The sequence below is a fragment of the Electrophorus electricus genome, chromosome 23 (genome assembly GCF_013358815.1).
Source record: "Electrophorus electricus isolate fEleEle1 chromosome 23, fEleEle1.pri, whole genome shotgun sequence".
NCBI classification, from domain to species: Eukaryota; Metazoa; Chordata; class Actinopteri; order Gymnotiformes; family Gymnotidae; genus Electrophorus; species Electrophorus electricus.
Window position 1 is genome coordinate 2,166,650 of NC_049557.1, and position 18,099 is coordinate 2,184,748.

The following is an 18,099-nucleotide window of genomic DNA, read 5'->3' on the forward strand; positions in this document are numbered from 1 at the left end:
CCACTGTAGATTTCATTACACGAACAGATTGATCCTTTGCTGCCGCGTTTTGTTACAGGAGTCACCAGGCTTCTGTTTCTAACGCTCATCCACTTTGGCTTTTCATGAATATTCTTTGTTAACTGGTTTCGGTCTGCCTTCCAGCGCTTATGTAGCATATATTATTTATTTTAATCATGCTTTAATTCCAATATCCATCTTTACTCCACATTTGAACCATTTTAAGCAGCAGAAATTGTCCCAAAAAGCAGAGCTGTTTTTGAATGTTTAAAAAAAACAAAAAACAAAGTTTGAAAGTCTTATTAGTAAGTTTTCCAGACTTGTTGCTTCTACTGTAGCTTGGACTGTTCTTTGTTAGGCTCCAAGGTGACTAGGCCTGGTCACTGCTGGCCAGTCTGTCACTGTCTCCAAAGTAACCAACCAGCGTGCACAGAAGAACCTCGAGCGGCGCCCGGCCCGGGCAGCTGCTCCGACAGCTTAAGCAGACCTCACGTCGTTTCCGGCATCATGGCTGCTTTTACTGCGCTTTCACGTGTCGTCCTCGGAGCGTCCAGTGCTGTGGGTGGGAACAGGCACGGAGCCGCGCTCCGTCCAAGGTCGCCACCCCGAACCCTCGGGCCTTATCTGCTTTGGCACCTGTGTTTTGGCTCCCCGTGGCTTAAACACAACAGACCCCGAGGTCAAGTGCTAGGAGGAGAACCCTGCGCCGTCGGGTTTTGGCTGCGTCCTCTTCGGAACGGCCGGCCCTCCGAGAGCAGGAATAGCGACGCCGGGCCCAAACCAAAACACGCAGGGGGTTTGGCAGGGAGATTTTCACATAGAACTCGTGAGGCAAGGCCAAAGGCAAGGCAGTTTAGCCCCACCCCCAAGAAAAGGCTTTCCTCCTGATCCCCCCTGAACCCACCCCCGCTCTGTCCGTTTCACGTCCACTGTCGTTCTCGTAATCGCTGTAACGACAGGTGGGGAGAGGCCTCCCCCTCGACCCAGCGTGGGACGACCACGGCCCGTCAGTCCGTCTCGGGTTAAGTGGCGTTGAGCGTCAGGGTTGGGTAAACCGGCCCGGGGCCAGAGCGGAACGGCGCTTGTACGACCAGGGCCCGCGCCACGCACCCCCCGCCCCCTTCACGAAGCATCTCTCGGACAGCGCTTTAGAGAAAGCCCCTAACAGCTGGGCGCCGTGACCCCACTTCCCCAGGCCGAGCCCGTCCTGTGCGACGCCGCGGATGAATGGGGCGTGATTAGAATGTGGGCCCCCGGACCCGAGGCTTTTGCGCTGCTCACCCTTTCAGAGCAAAGCAGCGTGCATACAGGCTTTGGGAGCAGGGGGTGCGATTCTGCATGCCGCGTCCTGTAAGGGGAGCTCTCTGCTCCCATGCTGTAGCGAGCGTGCATGGATCAGCTCGGTGGCCGGAGCAATAATCGCTTTAGTTTCCCCTATTTAGAGGAGCTCGACTGTATGCTCATGTGAAATGACCTAAATGTTTGTGGGTGCATATTTGGAGTGCCTCCGCAGTGCTTTTTAATCTGTAATGGTGGGGGTTTTTTCCCTTTATAAACGCTTTCTTAACTCATCAGTCAAACCCAAGACTCCGTTCTGTTTGAAGTATTGTGGTATTTCCATCTAGTAATGTCACAGCCGATCGCGTGACTTCCTGCTGTTCCTGCTGTTTGATCACCCGACATTTCGGTGCTATAAGCCATTTGTGCGGGAACAGTTAGGCACTTGGTTTGGGTGTTCTACCACTACAGCACCTGTGACTATGCTCCAGACCTTCTCCCTCTCTCCCTCTCATCTTCTCTCCCTCTCATCTTCTCTCCCTCTCTCTCTGCCTCTCTTTCTCACATACTCATCTAGCCCAGCTGAATTCTACCCTTGATGCTGTAGTTATCCTACTGAAAATGGCTTATTTTTACTGACCCCCCCCCCCCCAAAAAAAACCCAGCGCACAAAGTTTTGTACGTCTGCCATCATCATCATGTCCTCAATAAAAGCCCCAATGATGATCTAAATAACAGAGTTTAGGGTTTGCTGTGGGGTTTGTAATATCACGTTGCGCTTAGAGATAACTGATATTTTCATCGAACTGTTGCTGAATATGTTCTGTGTGTTTAAGTGGGATTGGTATACTGATTTTTTAGAATGGTGACTCATAAAACTAAATAAATAATACTTTTGAAGTGCCCCTAGGGCTTGGCCTGAGTTATATGCATGTTTCAATAACCATTTGCCTCACCACTGTGTGTGCGCGCACATGTGTGTGCGTGTGCGTGTGTGTTGTGTGTATGATTGCTTTGGGACTGCTCCACTGTGCGGAATGAAATGGAGATTGAGGGTAGCTGGATGTTAACCCGGGTCCATTTACAATGCCATCCCAAAACGCGCTCTGTAATTAGATCAGAGCCCACATGTGTGCTGAAGTTTTTATGGTGCGGGAGGGTGAAGAGGAGAGCACTATTAGTTCCGCCGCCGTCGCTTCTAAGTACCGACCGGGTCAAGGACTGGGCCCCACATTTACGACTGCGGTTGGGACTGGAGCAAGGCAGCTTAATATATGAACCCTGCGAAGAACCGGGCGGGGGGATGTGGGGCGGGCACTAAATTTGCCAGCCCTGGTTGGGTTTCCTCACCCCTGTTGCTGCTGGTTTCAGAACTTGTCAGTATCAATAACGTCATGCCAAAACCTCCAGGCTATATGCTCTTTTTCTTCCATAATACAAAATGACTTGGGTACTGTACATGTGCTCCGTTTTCCAGATCCCACAGTGCAGTCGTTATTAGCGTCTCGTTGTTGTTTGTTGTTGTTGTTTTGCCGTGTTGTTGTTATTCTGGAGGGGTGTGGTTTGACGCGTGTGCGGCACCGCTGGAGTCCTCCAGCTATGGCAGGTGCTGCAGCGTGTCTGCCATACAGGGACACGTTAAGCAGCGGGCCGGCCAGAGTCCACGCAGCCGTTTAGCCATGGCGAGGCCTCGCTCCATTTCCTGTCCCAGTGTTGTTTAATCGGTTTTGTTTTCGTCTTCGGTCTGGCGTTGAGCGGCTGCTGTTCAGCCCCGGAGTCCTTCGCCCCACTCGAAGGAGTGTGAGAAGTGTGAGAATGCGGTGGCCACAGGTCCCCGAAGGGGTGTGTGTGTGTGTGTGTGTGTGTGTGTGTGTGTGTGTGTGTGTGTGTGTGTGCACACGCACGATGGTAGTGGCTCAATCGGTCTACGTCTCCCTGCGTTAAGCCTGTCACCCTGCCAGCCCAGGTTATCGCCCTTAGACTTCATTATAAGGCTTCACACAGCCTCCCAGGATGCCGATGTGTTTTCCTCCCTCCCGCTCGGGTGCAGCCCGGTCGTAAAACACTTCAAAAGAGCCACATTTCTCCATCAAGCCTATCAGGCCGGGAGAGAGCCGAGGGCGGCTGGTAGGCTGTTTTAAATCAGGCCCCGGTCGCATGGCGAGAACGCCTGTGCCCTCTCTCTGCCCCGCAGGCTAATTAATTTCCTGTATTGACCGTGTCTATCTGAATTTGTTCCTGCTCCCTCCGTGCTTTACCAGAGCGTTCCAAATATGAAGGCATGTTTCGCTTCTCTGCTCTTTACTCTGATGGTTTTAATTAAGTTCGACTCCACCGTTGGAGTCGGGCTCCTCACCTCGAGTAACCTTGCCTCAGATGAGGGGAAACATCTCGCCTTGCTGGGATTTCTCACTTTAAAAAAGTGTTTGTGTGAGGGAGAGTAACCCCCCCCCCCCACCCCCACCTCCAAAAAAGCACAAATGTAATCTCCTCTCATAAATCCTCTTTCCCTATTTATAAGCTCTAACCAAGCTCAATTTATTCACATTGGTGTCTCTGTCTGTGTCAGAGACATGAGCCTCAGAACTGATGCAATGAGTCCTGTGCAAACGCCCTCCCCCACAGCACAGACCGGCAGACTCGACACACCCTCCTGCCCAACCCCTGTGTCACCGATGTGTGTGTGTGTGTGTGTGTGTGTGTGTGTGTGTGTGTGTGTGTACACACTTATACACAGCTCTAAGGATAACTCTCTTGCCAAAACATGTCCAATCATTCTCTGACCCTCTGCCGCGGGTCCATGTGGTGCGCTGATGATGAGTGTGTGGCTGGTCTTGCACTTGGTTTGGATCACGCTGAGGGCGGACGAAGGGTTGTGTGCCAAACCCAAATAAAGTAGCTCGGGCGGGGCGATTGGCGGCGACAGCCCGCCTCTCTGGTGAATGTCACCTTCTGCAGAATGCCACTGCCATACTTGGGCTCGGTCGTTGTAAGTAAGTCTTACACGTACTGCTCCGCGGTCTCCCTCCCACTATCACGGCTCTGAATCACTATGGTTCAGAATTCTCTGAGGTCAGCCAAGGGGAATGGACTTGTTTCGAATTACTGACCTTCGGCATGGAAAAAGGTATGTGTGTGGCGCAGTCCGCTGAGCCAATAACCCATGCTCATATAGGCCAAGCGCATACTGCCTGATTGATACTGTTGTGTGTAAACATCAGAGTTGCTACCGGCTTCCTCTGTGTACCCGGGTGAGGTCATGGCCAGCACATACAGTCCCGTATCCCGACTGCAAAGATGAGACTGTTATCATGCATATTTTTGAGCTAGATTTCCTCGTTTGGTTTTGGCATTTTTCTAAAATTAGGGAATGAGGTTTGATCTCTAGTCATTACAAAAATGAAACTGCAACTTATTGCTTAATGTTCCTTTAACATTGTTGGCCTGTATTGAAGATAGAGCCATTCTTATTCACACACACACACACACACACTCACTCACTCACTCGAACACACACAAAGCAATAAAAAATGTCCCCATGTCTTTTCCAGTGCAGTTTTACTCACTGTTCACACAATGGGACTTTCCCTTCTTCCCTCTCTCTCTCTATACCTGTTCCTTCATGACGCTTCATTTATTTTCCAGACAGGAAATCGTTAGCCCTCAGTAGGAACGGCTCTCTAGCCGGTCGCGTGGCTCCAGCCCCTGGCCAGCCAGTATTGGCCGCCGGCGTGTCACGGGCAGTAGATAGTATCCAAGCGCATGAGCAGGGCGGGGCCCGACCGGGCGGAGGGCACTGCAGCTAAGATCCACGCGATCGACAGGAGCCAAAAATCAGCACAGCATGGGCCAGCACTGCTCACACACACACAACGCAGCCACCCACGCACGGACCTTCACGGACCCGCGTGTTTAGAAATAGAACACCAAAGCTCGACTGCCAAAGCGGAGGGAAAGAGCCAAGCGCATAAAATATTTATTTGTTTGTAATTTGTTTCTTTTTTTCTCCGTCATTTTCATGTTTACGCGATTATTTCCAAATGTGTGCCAAAAAGCGACTTCCGTGAGGCGAGGACGGCCCATGTCGCGAACCCGCACAAACCGCTCGCTCCGGCAGTCTGCTGTTAACGCCGGCAAACAGGACTGCTCATCCAGTGGAGCGGAGGAGCAACCTGAACAGCCCGGCCGTCGAACAGAAGAATGGCCGAAAACCGGCCACTCCTCCACGCCAAAGGACGGGAGCGGGTTTGGCCAACAGGATCGGGTTGAGTGCCGTCACGCCAACTTGTTGCTTGGTGAGAAACCTCCCATTGCGCCCACGACGCGGCACCAGGGGTCTGACGGCAGCCGGATGTCTGCGCGCCAGCAGGAAGCCGCGATCCGGCGTCTTTGTGTTCGCTGACCCCCCCCCCCCCCCCCCCCCCGGCTTGGGTCTGGAGGAGGAGGAGGTGGGACAGCAAGCAGTGTTTGGTCAGAATAAAGAGCAGTCCTGGGGAAGATGGGGAGCTGCACACCCCACCCGCACCCACACCCGCACCCCCTCCATAAAGAGCACATCAAAGGCAGGAGGCTTTGTCTGAGCCTAATCTGCTTTGGGCAGGATGAGTGCGATGCAAGTAGACAGGGACGCCCAGTCTCCAACCCCCACCCCGTGTCGTCTCACATCCACTTTGGCATGCGAGGAGGACGTGGACCCCCCCCGCCCCCAGTAACAGCCCCCGATCCCCTGCTCCCCGTAGACCGGAACCCGAGACGCACTCGCACAAGAAGGGGAAATGTATAATTTTCTGGGGTTTAAAATAGGCCTAGGCTTTATGTGCCTAACATATTGCTCTCCATTCTCCCAAGGCTGGGGGCCAGGCGACGTGCGGGAGCAGGGGAACCCCCGCTGACCCCGACATAGGCCCCCCGTGTCGTAGAGCTCAAGCCTGATGGAACGCGTGCTTTAGATACCTGACGGTAAACGAAGTTGAACTGCAGAGATCAGAGAGTAATGAGGACAGGCAGCCCTGTTTGGATTTGGGCGCTTTTAGTGCATCAGGAGTGCTTTGTTGCATGTTAAATCGAGTTTGCTCCCCTACCACGCATTAATAGAAGGCCTGTAATTTAATTCAGCGGTCCACTGCTGGTCCCGCGTGCGGCGTGGGGGCGTGACCACTGCTTGACCTGAAACCATGGGGATGAACCTATCTGGGGGGTTGGGGGGGGTTCCACTTTCCATGAAGATGCATAACATAGCTCACCTAAAAACAGTAGAATATTAGTAGAGTAGTTTGTAGAAAATATTAGTAGTTGTTTTTCGTGCCCTTACATGATTTGAGATGTACTCTCTTCAGAACTCTGGTCCTCTGGTATCTCTGACTCCCCCTGTTGTGCTTTTCATTTGTCTCCGTGACCTCTGCTTGGATCCAAGCTGTTATCCTTGCAGCAAGCCCCCAAAAGCCCACCTTGCATATGCTTTTCCCTTGTGTGTCTGCCTGCAGGACCCGGAGACTGACGTGCGAGTGCATGTACAAGCAGGTCTGTGTCCACAAACGCTTCCCTCATCGCCCAGACCCCTAGAATGCTTCAAGCGTTGATGGAACATACAAACTGTCCATCTGGAAACATGCGTGTACGATTCCCTTAAGCGTCCCCGCCACCCCATAGCCCCACACACGGATCGGGTCCGGGAGTGGCCGGTCCCCGCTGGGCCTGTCTGCCTGCTATCGGAGAGGGAGGGAGAGAGGCAGCCAGACAGCCAGCGCCGAGCCTCCCTCCTTGCGAGCCGTGCAATGCAAGTCGCCGGCGGCACGGCTAATGAGAGTCTAGCCGGCTAATGAGAGTCTAGTCGAGTTTGGAGCGGTTGGCCGTTGACTTGGAATTGTTCGCGCTGTTGACTCGCGTTCTCCCCCTGAAGGGGGAGCGTGTAGGGGAGAGAATTTCGATGTTTCATTTGCGCGAGCAAGCGCCGCCCGGTTTTAGCTAGACGTGAGGGGGGGGGGGTGTCCTTCTTTTTCCTGCACTCTTTTGTTCTTTAATTTCTCATCCCCATTTCATGAGCCACATCTCCATATTTGCTTCCTGTCACGGGAAACAGGCCACTGAGAAAACACCCGAGACGACACTTTTCTTCAGTCGATGTTATTGAGAGCCATCCACAGAGGCTTCCTCTCGCCGCTTTGGCCCTGTCCGTCGCTAAGTGGCTGTTTGCAGTCACCATGCTGTCCGCCGCATTGTCGTCCCCCGGCGTTAGAGTCCCAGTGTTACCAGCGAAGCTGCTCCGCTTATCTAAGGGAAGGCTGAGATGCCGGTGTAATCCCCGCTCCCAGCAGGCCGGTCAAATAGCACCGTCTCTGGAGTGTCGTCTGCCAGACGCCCTGTCCCGCACCGCCGAACACATCCAACGCGAGCTTCCTTACAGCTCTCTTAAACGGAAGGGAATCGGCCTTGTTCTGAGCTCTTCTTTCCCAGAATTCCTTCCTTTTTACCCCCTCTTTTCCCGCTTTTCAGCCCTTCATCCACGCCCATGGAAAGGAGCTTGTGGGCTGTGTCCCGGGGCTGGCGCAGATGTTTGCCAGAGAGCGGGCTCTGTGTGTGTGTGTGTGTGTGTGTGTGCATGCGTTTGCCTGAGGTGGTCTGAACGTGGGGAAGGGGAGCCGTGATCTGTGGCTGTGCTCCAACTGTGACCCTTACTGTGGATGACCCTTCCCCTGACCCCCACCCCTTTTACACACACACACATACACACACAAAGACCCCAATCCAGCTGTAATGATGGATGCGTTTCCCCCTGCTGAGGACCAAGTAAACTAATAGACACTCCCAGGTGTGCCTGCTAAGACCTGAAGCAGTGACTTCGCTCACGACCAATGCACATGCTTTGGCCCACTTTTCAGAGCATAGCTTTGGAGTCCTGCGATAAATTAGCCTTGTTGACCCTCTGTAAACACACACGCACACACACTTTGCAGATCCAGCAGGTGCTGTTTGGGTAGAAGGAATATGAGCTCACCGGAGCTTCTCCCGCTGTTGTTAGAGAGCAGTGGTAGATGGGAAGCGCGATAGGCTCCAGGGAGGGGAGCAGGAGAGCACATGGGGAAACGTGCACGGGGGTTCGGCCGTGCCGTCCTGCCCCGGCTGCCTTGTGATTAGTATCTGCGTAGTGATTTTATGGATTCACATTTTGCTGCATTGTGCAACCAGTGGCAGTAAGTACCCCTCTCTCTCCCTCTCTCTCTCTCTCTCTCTCCCTCTCTCTCTCTCTCTCTCTCTCTCTCGCTCTCTCTCTCTCTCTCTCTCTCTCTCTCTCCCTCTCTCTCTCTCTCTCTCTCTCTCCCTCTCTCTCTCTCTCCCCCTGCAGCCCTGATAGCCATCGGGCAGTACAGCAGCACCATTGAGACGGTGGACGCGGGCTGGTGTAAGGAGATCACAGACCAGGGAGCCACCCAGATCGCCATGAGCAGCAAGTCTCTGCGCTACCTGGGTCTGATGCGGTGTGATAAGGTAAGCTCCTTACTGCCCTCCTCCTCCACAGCAGACTGCGCACAGCACGGGTCGGAGTCGTCTGCCGAGCACGGGACCCCGTTCACGCGCACCGGGACTCCCCCCCCCCCCCCCCACACACACACACCTTTTCTTCTTCCCCACCTCGATTAGCTAGAAAGCTTTTTAAACATTCTCATGAAAAATAGATTTGCAACAGGCTGTACTGCACTAATTTCTACATTTCCTAGACAGAAACCTAATATAATTTGGCTATTTCTCAGGCTTTTTTTTTTTTTTTTTTTTTTGTCCCACTTCTCTATAATTTAAATTTTCCCCTGAAAATGAAAAACATTTTTATAAACATTTGATTAAGCATCAACATTTCATATAATTAACTATACCCAGTTAATGTAGTCAATTAAATTGAAATTGCTTACTAAAAAATCTTGTTTCTGAAAGGAAATGGACTCTAGAATTGTGTTTTTTGTAGGATGCATTATAACATTCAGTTGCCATCTGTTTCACCTGATGAGAGGCAGAGAACTGTTGCACTGTTGACGTAAGCTTACCAATTTTGGTACGACCTGAGAAATTTGGCATTATTTCATAGGTTCAGAAAAACATAAGGGTTTGCACATTTTTGCTGAAAGAGACCTTAAATATTCAAGGAATTATATTTGAAACTGAGTGTAATGGTATTGGTTCCATTTATAGAGAATGAAGTAATTGTTATATTATGAGAAAAAAGAGTCAGGAGATTGTTCACCGTGGATTAGTGGGAAACCTGGTCAAGTGTGAGACTGCCCGCGGTACTGCTGCATGTCTACGGGAATGTGTGTGTGTGTGTGTGTGCGCGTGTGGGTGCATGTGTGCGTGCGTGTGTGTGTGTGTATGGGTGTGTGGGGGTGCGTGTGTGTGTGCGTGCGTGCAGGTGTGTGTGTGTATGGGTGTGTGGGGGTGCGTGTGTGTGTGTGTGTGTGTGTGGGTGTGTGTGTGTGCGTGCGTGCAGGTGTGTGTGCGCGCGCGTGCAGGTGTGTGTGTGCGCGCGCGTGGGTACGTGTGTGCGTGCGTGTGTGTGTGTGTATGGGTGTGTGGGGGTGCGTGTGTGTGTGCGTGCGTGCAGGTGTGTGTGTGTATGGGTGTGTGGGGGTGCGTGTGTGTGCGTGCGTGCAGGTGTGTGTGTGTATGGGTGTGTGGGGGTGCGTGCGTGTGTGCAGGTGTGTGTGTGTATGGGTGTGTGGGGGTGCGTGTGTGTGTGCGTGCGTGCAGGTGTGTGTGTGTGTGTGTGTGTGTGTGTGAGACAGTGTAGGTGTGTATGTACATCTGCCCATCTGCTCGAGGGTGTGTGTGTGTGACAATGTAGGTATGACAATGTAGGTGTGTATGTACATCTGCCCATCTGCTCGAGGGTGTGTGTGTGTGACAATGTAGGTATGACAATGTAGGTGTGTATGTACATCTGCCCATCTGCTTGAGTGTGTGTGTGTATGTGTGTGTGTGTGTGTGTGTGTGTGTGTGTGTGTGTGAGACAATGTAGGTGTGACAATGTAGGTGTGTATGTACATCTGCCCATCTGCTTGAGGGTGTGTGTGTGTGTGTGTGTGTGTGTGTGTGTGTGTGTGTGTGTGTGTGTGTGTGTGTGTGAGACAATGTAGGTGTGACAATGTAGGTGTGTATGTACATCTGCCCATCTGCTTGAGGGTGTGTGTGTGTGTGTGTGTGTGTGTGTGTGTGTGTGTGTGTGTGTGTGTGTGTGTGTGTGTATGTGAGACAGTGTAGGTGTGTATGTACATCTGCCGATCTGCTTCAGTGTGTGTGTGTGTGACGGTGTAGATGTGTGTATGTACATCTGCTAATCTGCTTGAGTGTGTGTGTGTATGTGTGTGTGTGTGTGTGTGTGTGTGTGTGTGTGTGTGAGACAGTGTAGGTGTGTGTATATACATCTGCTGGTCAGCTTGTGTGTGTGTGTGACAGTGTAGGTGTGTGTATATACATCTGCCGATCAGCTTGTGTGTGTGTGTGTGTGTGTGTGTGTGTGTGAGAGACAGTGTAGGTGTGTGTATATACATCTGCCGATCAGCTTGTGTGTGTGTGTGTGTGTGTGTGTGTGAGTGTGTGTGAGAGAGAGACAGTGTAGGTGTGTGTATACACATCTGCCGATCAGCTTGTGTGTTTGTGTGTGTGTAGCTTTTTGTTTTAAATGGACTCGGGCCTCTCAGTAGCGACATCAGAGACGATTGCTCCAGCTCCAGAAAGTTAACTGTGTTTGCGGACCTTGTTCAACGTGCAGTTTGCATTCCTGTAAAGCAGTAGTGTAACAGTGAATAGGAAAAGCTGATGATGGCAATGGTACTGTAATGGGCCTGCCCTGCGAAAGGCTCTTCGCATCAGGACACGCACGTTTGACTGCGGTGATGTGTAGATCTTGGTTCTCGTTCGGGCAGCCAGCCAGCGCAGCAACAGTTCATTCTTTTCAGGCTTCCTGACACTATTTGCATTTATAAAACGGCATAACAAAAAATTAGGATATAATATCAAGGTTTGTTAGACCACAAGGTAAATAAAGGTAAACAGCCTGCACAATTAAAAGTCTGAAAATGGAGATTATATTTAGGTTGATTATTAATTTGTTAAGTATTTTATTAAGGCAAATGGAATAGTTTTCTTTTATGGAAATTGAAGTTTCTGAAAATAAATAGAAGCCTGGCAGGAGAATGTGAGTACATTTTGTAAAACTATTTGTGAATGACATACTTTGTGCCCAATTAAATGAATATTCTTAAAATGAATTTTTCTCAACGGAATACCAGATTTGAATGTTGTCAGTGTTTGGCATGGCATGGCCACAAACACCCGGAGAAATGGGAGAGGAATGACATCCGCTTCAGAACACTAATCCTGCCCTGGTTTGTTCCCCTGACTGGGCGACAGGAAGGCTACCGAGGGTCAACACTATGTCCCACAGTCCCATGACAAATGAAATTACTCTCTAAACTATCTTTCTGCACGACTAATGCACCAATATTTTCACAATCTAATTCAGTTATTTGGGGGGGGATTGCAGCCGTTTAATTTAATTTGATCTCCAGGATCGCTCCAGCCAGGACCTTGTATCCCTGTTTCATTACTTATAGACAAAAAGGTTCAATCTCCTGAACACAAGTATCAACAGAATGCTTCCCTTCATGCTCTGCCGTTCGTCCATCCCTCCAGCGTGCGCCGGCGGCGGAATTCCTAGTATTCCCATTTACTCCTTCGTGCAGTAGTCAGAGCCTGGCACGCTCTGCTCCACTCTGCCCAGTCCTCCCATATGCCCTTGGGCCAAATGTATGGCGGCCGTGAAAGAATGCTATTGATTCTGGCCAGTCAAAATAATCAAACCACTCGGTTTAAGGCCACTCTCAGTTCTTCTGCTGCCTTTGATGTGGAGCGTCGAGGGCTCGTGTTAACGCTCATTCTCTTTCATCAGAGGATTTAACAAGCCCTCTTTGTACACTCTAACATTCTTTCCTCTGTAAAACGCAGTTTCGTTGTTCACCGAGTCTCGTTATACTGGAACTGAAATGTCATATTTTTCAGTAATTCTGTTCTGAACGGCTTTTTTTTTTTGCCCTCCACACGACCCCCCCTCCCAATTTTTTAGGGTTTTTTTTTTTTTTTTTTTTTTTGCGATCACTGGGGCAATTGGGGCTCCTACACACTGAGAGTGTGTCCCACTTTGCTTACGGGTCAACGCACGTAACCTGTGCAGCTTCAAAGGTCTGTTGGGTTTCATCATAAACACTCGGCGGCACCTTTCCTGACCGCGAAACCCCAAACGGCCCGCCACGTCTCTCCATGAAAAGCAGCTTCTCACCAAATCACACAGCAGCTTCTCACACATTGCCTTCCAAAGCAGCTCGCTGTGAAAAAAGTACCTCTCAGCTGCGTTTGGCCTCGCCGGGGGGTTCATGGGGATTCTTGGGCCGTGCTTCCTCAGAAAGTCAGCTTGACACCTCGAGACTTTTCGAGTCAAAGTAAACAGCAGGGTTGAGTGATGTGTGCTGCGTCGGTGTGAAACTAGACAAGGAAAACAATGTTCGGGAGCAGTGATGCTGATGGAGTATGGGTCCGGGAGGGGGTCAGATTTGAGAGCGGAGCACGGAGCATAGCCGCCATTCCGAGTTTAAAGCCGCACTACCTAGAAAAGGTCCGCATCCCACGGATTGGCTAGTTGTGGACAAAGGTGGCCGTGGCAGGTCCGCAGTGAAGAGCAACCAGTGCTCGCGAAACGGGGCGCGCCACGACCACTAACGTGAGGCTAGCGACGGGTTTGAATGGATCTTACCCGAGCAGCCGAAGAGTCCAGTAACCGCCGAGACTCGCCAGGCGGGAGCAGCATGCGAGAAGGGAAAAAACGTCTCAGAGAATGAAGCAAAAGGACGTCTCAAGGCTCATTTCTCCCGTGAGCCAGCCTGCGCTTTGTTCATTCGATGCTTACTAAAGAGTGACAGCTTTACACAAACGCCACTAAAGAGTTTTCTTCACGTGGCTTTAGATTTATTATTCAATCACAAAAGAACAAACTCTCCAGCTTGTAGCCCTCACTTCAAATTTAGGTCTCGCTTGGTTTGCTCGGCCAGAGGCTGAGGGTCGGCGGGCTGCAGACGAGTTGTGTGCGTGCCTGTTCCTCTCACTTAGCCATTCTTCTTAGCGAGCGTATCCCTCGCCATTCCTGGAACGTGACCTCACGTCTCTGCGGTGTAACGTTCATAACCAGTGTTCTGTTTAGTAATACGCAGCCACGCTTCCAACAGAAATAGCCATATTTTCTTCCGCACCGGCTGTCTTGTATCTCGGGTGATTTAAGTGATCATTTAGGACTGAAGGCAGCTTCGCAAATGTTACGACGGCATAAAACAGAAAGGGCTCTTTTACTTCATAGCTGCGGTGTCGAATTCAAACGTAATCATGGCTCAGGTCTTCCGGGCCGCATGCCGGCCTCTGGTGGGCTTTCCTTCCGTCTTTATCAAACCCATGGAAATATTCTCCAGTCATTCATTTTACCGTTTTACAACTGCGGGTAGATTGCAGGCAGCTTTAGGGCTGTTATAAATCTCCATGTTTATGCAGGCCGCTGCCGAGAGTCGGCCTCTTCCCCTAGTCCAAGAGGATTTTTTAAGCATTAACCAAACTCTATTTGGCAGTGTCCTTTGGACGCTAACGTCGCTATACTTGCGAGCGCTGCGTATGCTTGCATTTCTCTGTTTAAGCACAGGAAGTTGCAGGTGAGACATACAGTCTTGCGTGACTAGACATGTAGACGCTAGAAAGATCTAAAACTGTAGACATTGATTTTGTAGACTAATGCGCTTATAAATGAGCCTATTCTTTCTCTGTCTCTCTTCCCCTGTCTGTCTGTCATTAAACACCACATGCAGGTCTTGGTTTGGGATAGGTAGTTTTGCACTGTGATACATAGAGAGATCTGACAGTTTTATGATGTGTTTTAGTGGACTGGAAGCTTGAGAAAGTTTTTCAGGGGGAAAAAGCAAATTCAGCCCCAGTCGAACACTCGCGTCCCCAAGTGGGTTTTTAGATTCAGCTATAAAAACAAAATAAATAAATAAATAAAATGCCGTAACGTCCTCACAGAAGTCGAGATATCCGCACCGCACTTATTAACATGGACTTACTGCACAACTCAGCCGTGGCATTTTTAAGCACTTTGAAATGAATGTGTTCTGTTGACATGTGCCAGAAAAGCAGCATGGAGCTACAGGACCATATATCAGCGCAATATATCTTGGCTCTGCAGAAGTCTGTGTGAGTTCGGTTCAGAGAAAAGATCCTTGTGAAGAAATATTGGTGTCTCTGCAATAGGAGATCTGTATGGCAGTACAGTACAATACAATGCCACTGTTCTGACAGAGTATTAGATTTCCCTTTGTCCTTGGTCACAGCCACACATTGCTTGTCAAACAATATTAAGAAGCTCTCTGATCCAAAGATTAAAGTCTTTGAAGATAAAAATGAATGATCGTAATAAGAAGAGTCCCAGCCATCAGGACTCACAACTTCAGATATCTCCCAAAGATTAAAAACATCAATCTCTGGTGGAATGGCCTTTCATATGGTTCTCATCCAGGGGTTCTCTCTCTCTCTCTCTCTCTCTCTCTCTCTCTCACTCACACACACACAAAGCTAAGATAGTGATTTCTTATGACTGTTGTATATGTTTGTTTGACCACACCTCATGGACTCAAGGCTCAGTAAGATGGGGTGACATCTGTCATGTCATTTCCTAAAAAGATTATTAGTGATCTTTGTTTGCATTGTTGATTTGACAGCAATATTGTGTTTGATTGTGTAAAATGTACATATCCGTCTGCCACTTCACAAGGCTGACCCATGCATACTGGTTATGGATTTTTTTTAAACTCAAACTGTAAAGTTAAGCTTCCATGTAGCCTCCCTCTGTGTGTTAAGTGTTTGCGACGTTCTCGTTCTCCCTGGAAAGATTTATGATCGCTCATAATGAAGAGCAATTAGAGGGTCTCTCCCGGGGCCCTGACCGTTCACCCAGACTCAGAATGCCACACTGTTGACACTGCGCATGATGAAAGTTAAAGTGGCGGAAAGTTGCTGTGACTCCGCTCCTCTAAGGACCAGGGCAATTATCTCAAAGAACACAGAAACTCGTCTGTCTACTCTCCGGTACCACACGTCGTCCTCGCAGAGCCGTGGCTCCGTAAATGATGCCGGGCAAGGTGGCCGATCCTTCATCTCGTTGCAGACAGCTCCCTGTAGAAAGTCACCGTTTGTTTTGTTTGGTTGGTTTTTTGTTTGGTGTGTGTGTGCACGAGACCTTACATAAGCCATTTTTTATTGGTTTATCTGGGTGGGTTTTTTTTTTTTGTTTTTTTTTCCTCTTTCTCATCAGATCTTATGTAAGGTGTTTCTCTCCAGTACTGTTGAGTGAAGCGTCTGCTTGTATTCTTGTGTTTGTCCAGGTGAATGAGGAGACCGTGGAAAGACTAGTCGTGCAGTACCCACACATCGTGTTCAGCACAGTGATGCAGGACTGTAAGCGAACGCTGGAGAGGGCCTATCAGATGGGCTGGAGCCCCAACACCTCCACTGCATCCTAGCCAACACACACACACACACACACACACACACACACACACTCCTGTACAATCATGATGACAGAGATGAACTCATGTTTGTCTTCTCTCTCAGCACAGCTGGTCAGTTATAAGAGCATTAACATTTTGCTGGTACCATTTCATTTAAGCCCTTAATCAGGTTTTGTGTTTCGTTGTTTTTGTTTTTCTGTCATAGGCAGTCATAAGGCCAGCATACTTTCAGTTCAGACTTGAAATCTTAGCCACTCAGAACATACCGTCATATATCTGTCTAGAAACCGCTCAAAGATCATCTTTTTCCATGAAGGAGCATTCACGCTAGGCATCGCCGATTTGAGGAACAGTTGTCGTTCGCGGGGGCCACAGGCCGGAGTTGGCTGTGCTTGGGTCTACGTTATCAGCAGTGCTCGTCATATGCCCGTTAACACAGGCTGCTCTGTCTGCCCATCCCCCGGGCCCAGATTTACTACATCCCCCAGAGAACTCAGAGAAACAGAGCATCTGAAGGCTTCCACCAACAGCCATGGTGACCATTAAGGCTAAATGTTTAGACTTCTTATCAAGTGACCGTACAACATGAAACCTGAAGTTTGAATGTTTTCAGTATTAGGGGTGCGTGGAGCATCCGTGACCTGTGTTAGAGTCAGACCTTCCACTCCAGCAGTAGCTTCAGTCTTTGTTTCAGTTCAGTGAAGTAGGAAAATGCAACTCTAAACGCGAACGTTGTTGTAGAAAGGAGTAGAGCCCTCCACGTCTGTAGACTCCTCCTGGATTATACCGGGGGGGGGGAGACTTTCAACACCTCCTGTTCATCTTTCTTTTGAAAAGCAATGTTGTTTAACTCTTGTGATAATGTAAACAGTGGTTTGAAGTTTGTTTTGGCTGTACAACGATGTAGGGTGATTTTTGAGAAAACCCAAGGGTTATTCAGTAGGGGATTTTGCATAACCTTCTATTAATATTGTGTTGCAAGGCGCCTGTATTTGCCTGCAATCTAACTGAGTTCTCGACTGATTAAACTCATCCATTTGAAATATAGAGGCTAGAACTAATTCATTCCCCCTAGGTTTCCTAGCTAGCCTGTGATATACTCTTATGCAAACAACCAGGGTATTTTCCTATTGTGTAAAAATAGCTGCAGCCAATTCTTGTAGCTGTTGCACTGTATCACATGGTAAAGGGGGAGGCAGATCTTAGTTACAATGTTATCTTTTACTGTACTTGGGGATCTGAGTCTATTAAAAAAATACACTTATTCTTCTCTACAGGCTTCTTGGCTGTTTAAAACCGAGTGTGTTTGTTCTCTTTACAAGTGTGTGCGGACTTTCTGAGGTCCGATGTGAATCAGTGTCAGCGAATGAACGAGCTGAGTGAGACGAGTATTGAAACGCCGTGTTTCCTGCGTTCCCCGCCGCCGACTCACAGCTGCTCGAGAGGGTCGTCGGACTCCGCCCTTTGCCAGGTTCTCTCACAGACAGGCCTGCCGTCTTGACCCTGAGACTCTTTGAAATCACTGCACTTCTGCGAGAGGATTCACCTTTGACACGTGGTAATCATTAAGTGAGATTAAGGCATAGATTGAGGGTCACTAACTGACTTGACCTAACCCTCGCACTGTTTTAAAAAACTTTTTTTTCCTTCCTTATTAACTACTTAATTTGCCGCCACACTTTAATTATTAGCTAGAGTACAAAGACGTGTGAGATTTTCCTCCCAGAAAATGTGGCATGTCCGGCCAGCCACCTCGTGTGCATACATTTGTCGCTCTGCCGCTCCGTTTCCACACGCGAGTCCTCTGCGCCACGCGTCAGGAGGCTCCAGGGTGCTCGGCGGGGCTCGGCAGGACACGGCCGGGTTCCTCGGAGGTCCAGTCGCCCTTCGAAGCCCTGCCCTGTCTTCAGCAGAGGCAGATCGGCGGTGGAGGGTCCTGCGCCGTATGCAGACCTGACGCAGCGTGCTGAATCGCCTCGCAGAATGCGTGAGCTGTCGTCAGGGTAGACTTAGACTTTCACATGGTGATTTCCCTGCACAGTCTGTGCGATCGGTGTCGTGCTACGTGTTCAAAATGAAGTGTACAATGTCCGGGCAAATTTTTTATCCTCTCCTCCACATAAAGATAAAGCCGATTTCTGCTCCAGAAACACATTAAAATATCACAAAGGATTTCACTTCAATGACATCATGAGCATTCATGTTATGGTTACAGTGAGGATTAGTTTCATAATTA

General features: G+C 49.6%; 1 protein-coding gene across 1 annotated transcript in view; it reads left to right on the forward strand.

Annotated features, from left to right (window-relative positions):
• Positions 1-17,135, forward strand: part of fbxl17 (F-box and leucine-rich repeat protein 17) — a 172,059-nt gene extending 154,924 nt beyond the window's left edge. Inside the window, exons 9-10 of the mRNA XM_026999750.2 lie at positions 8,621-8,763; positions 15,738-17,135. Coding sequence (XP_026855551.2) covers positions 8,621-8,763; positions 15,738-15,875 — 281 coding nt within the window. The 3' untranslated portion in view covers positions 15,876-17,135. The remainder of the gene's footprint in view (positions 1-8,620; positions 8,764-15,737) is intronic.
• The last annotated feature ends 964 nt before the right edge of the window (positions 17,136-18,099 follow it).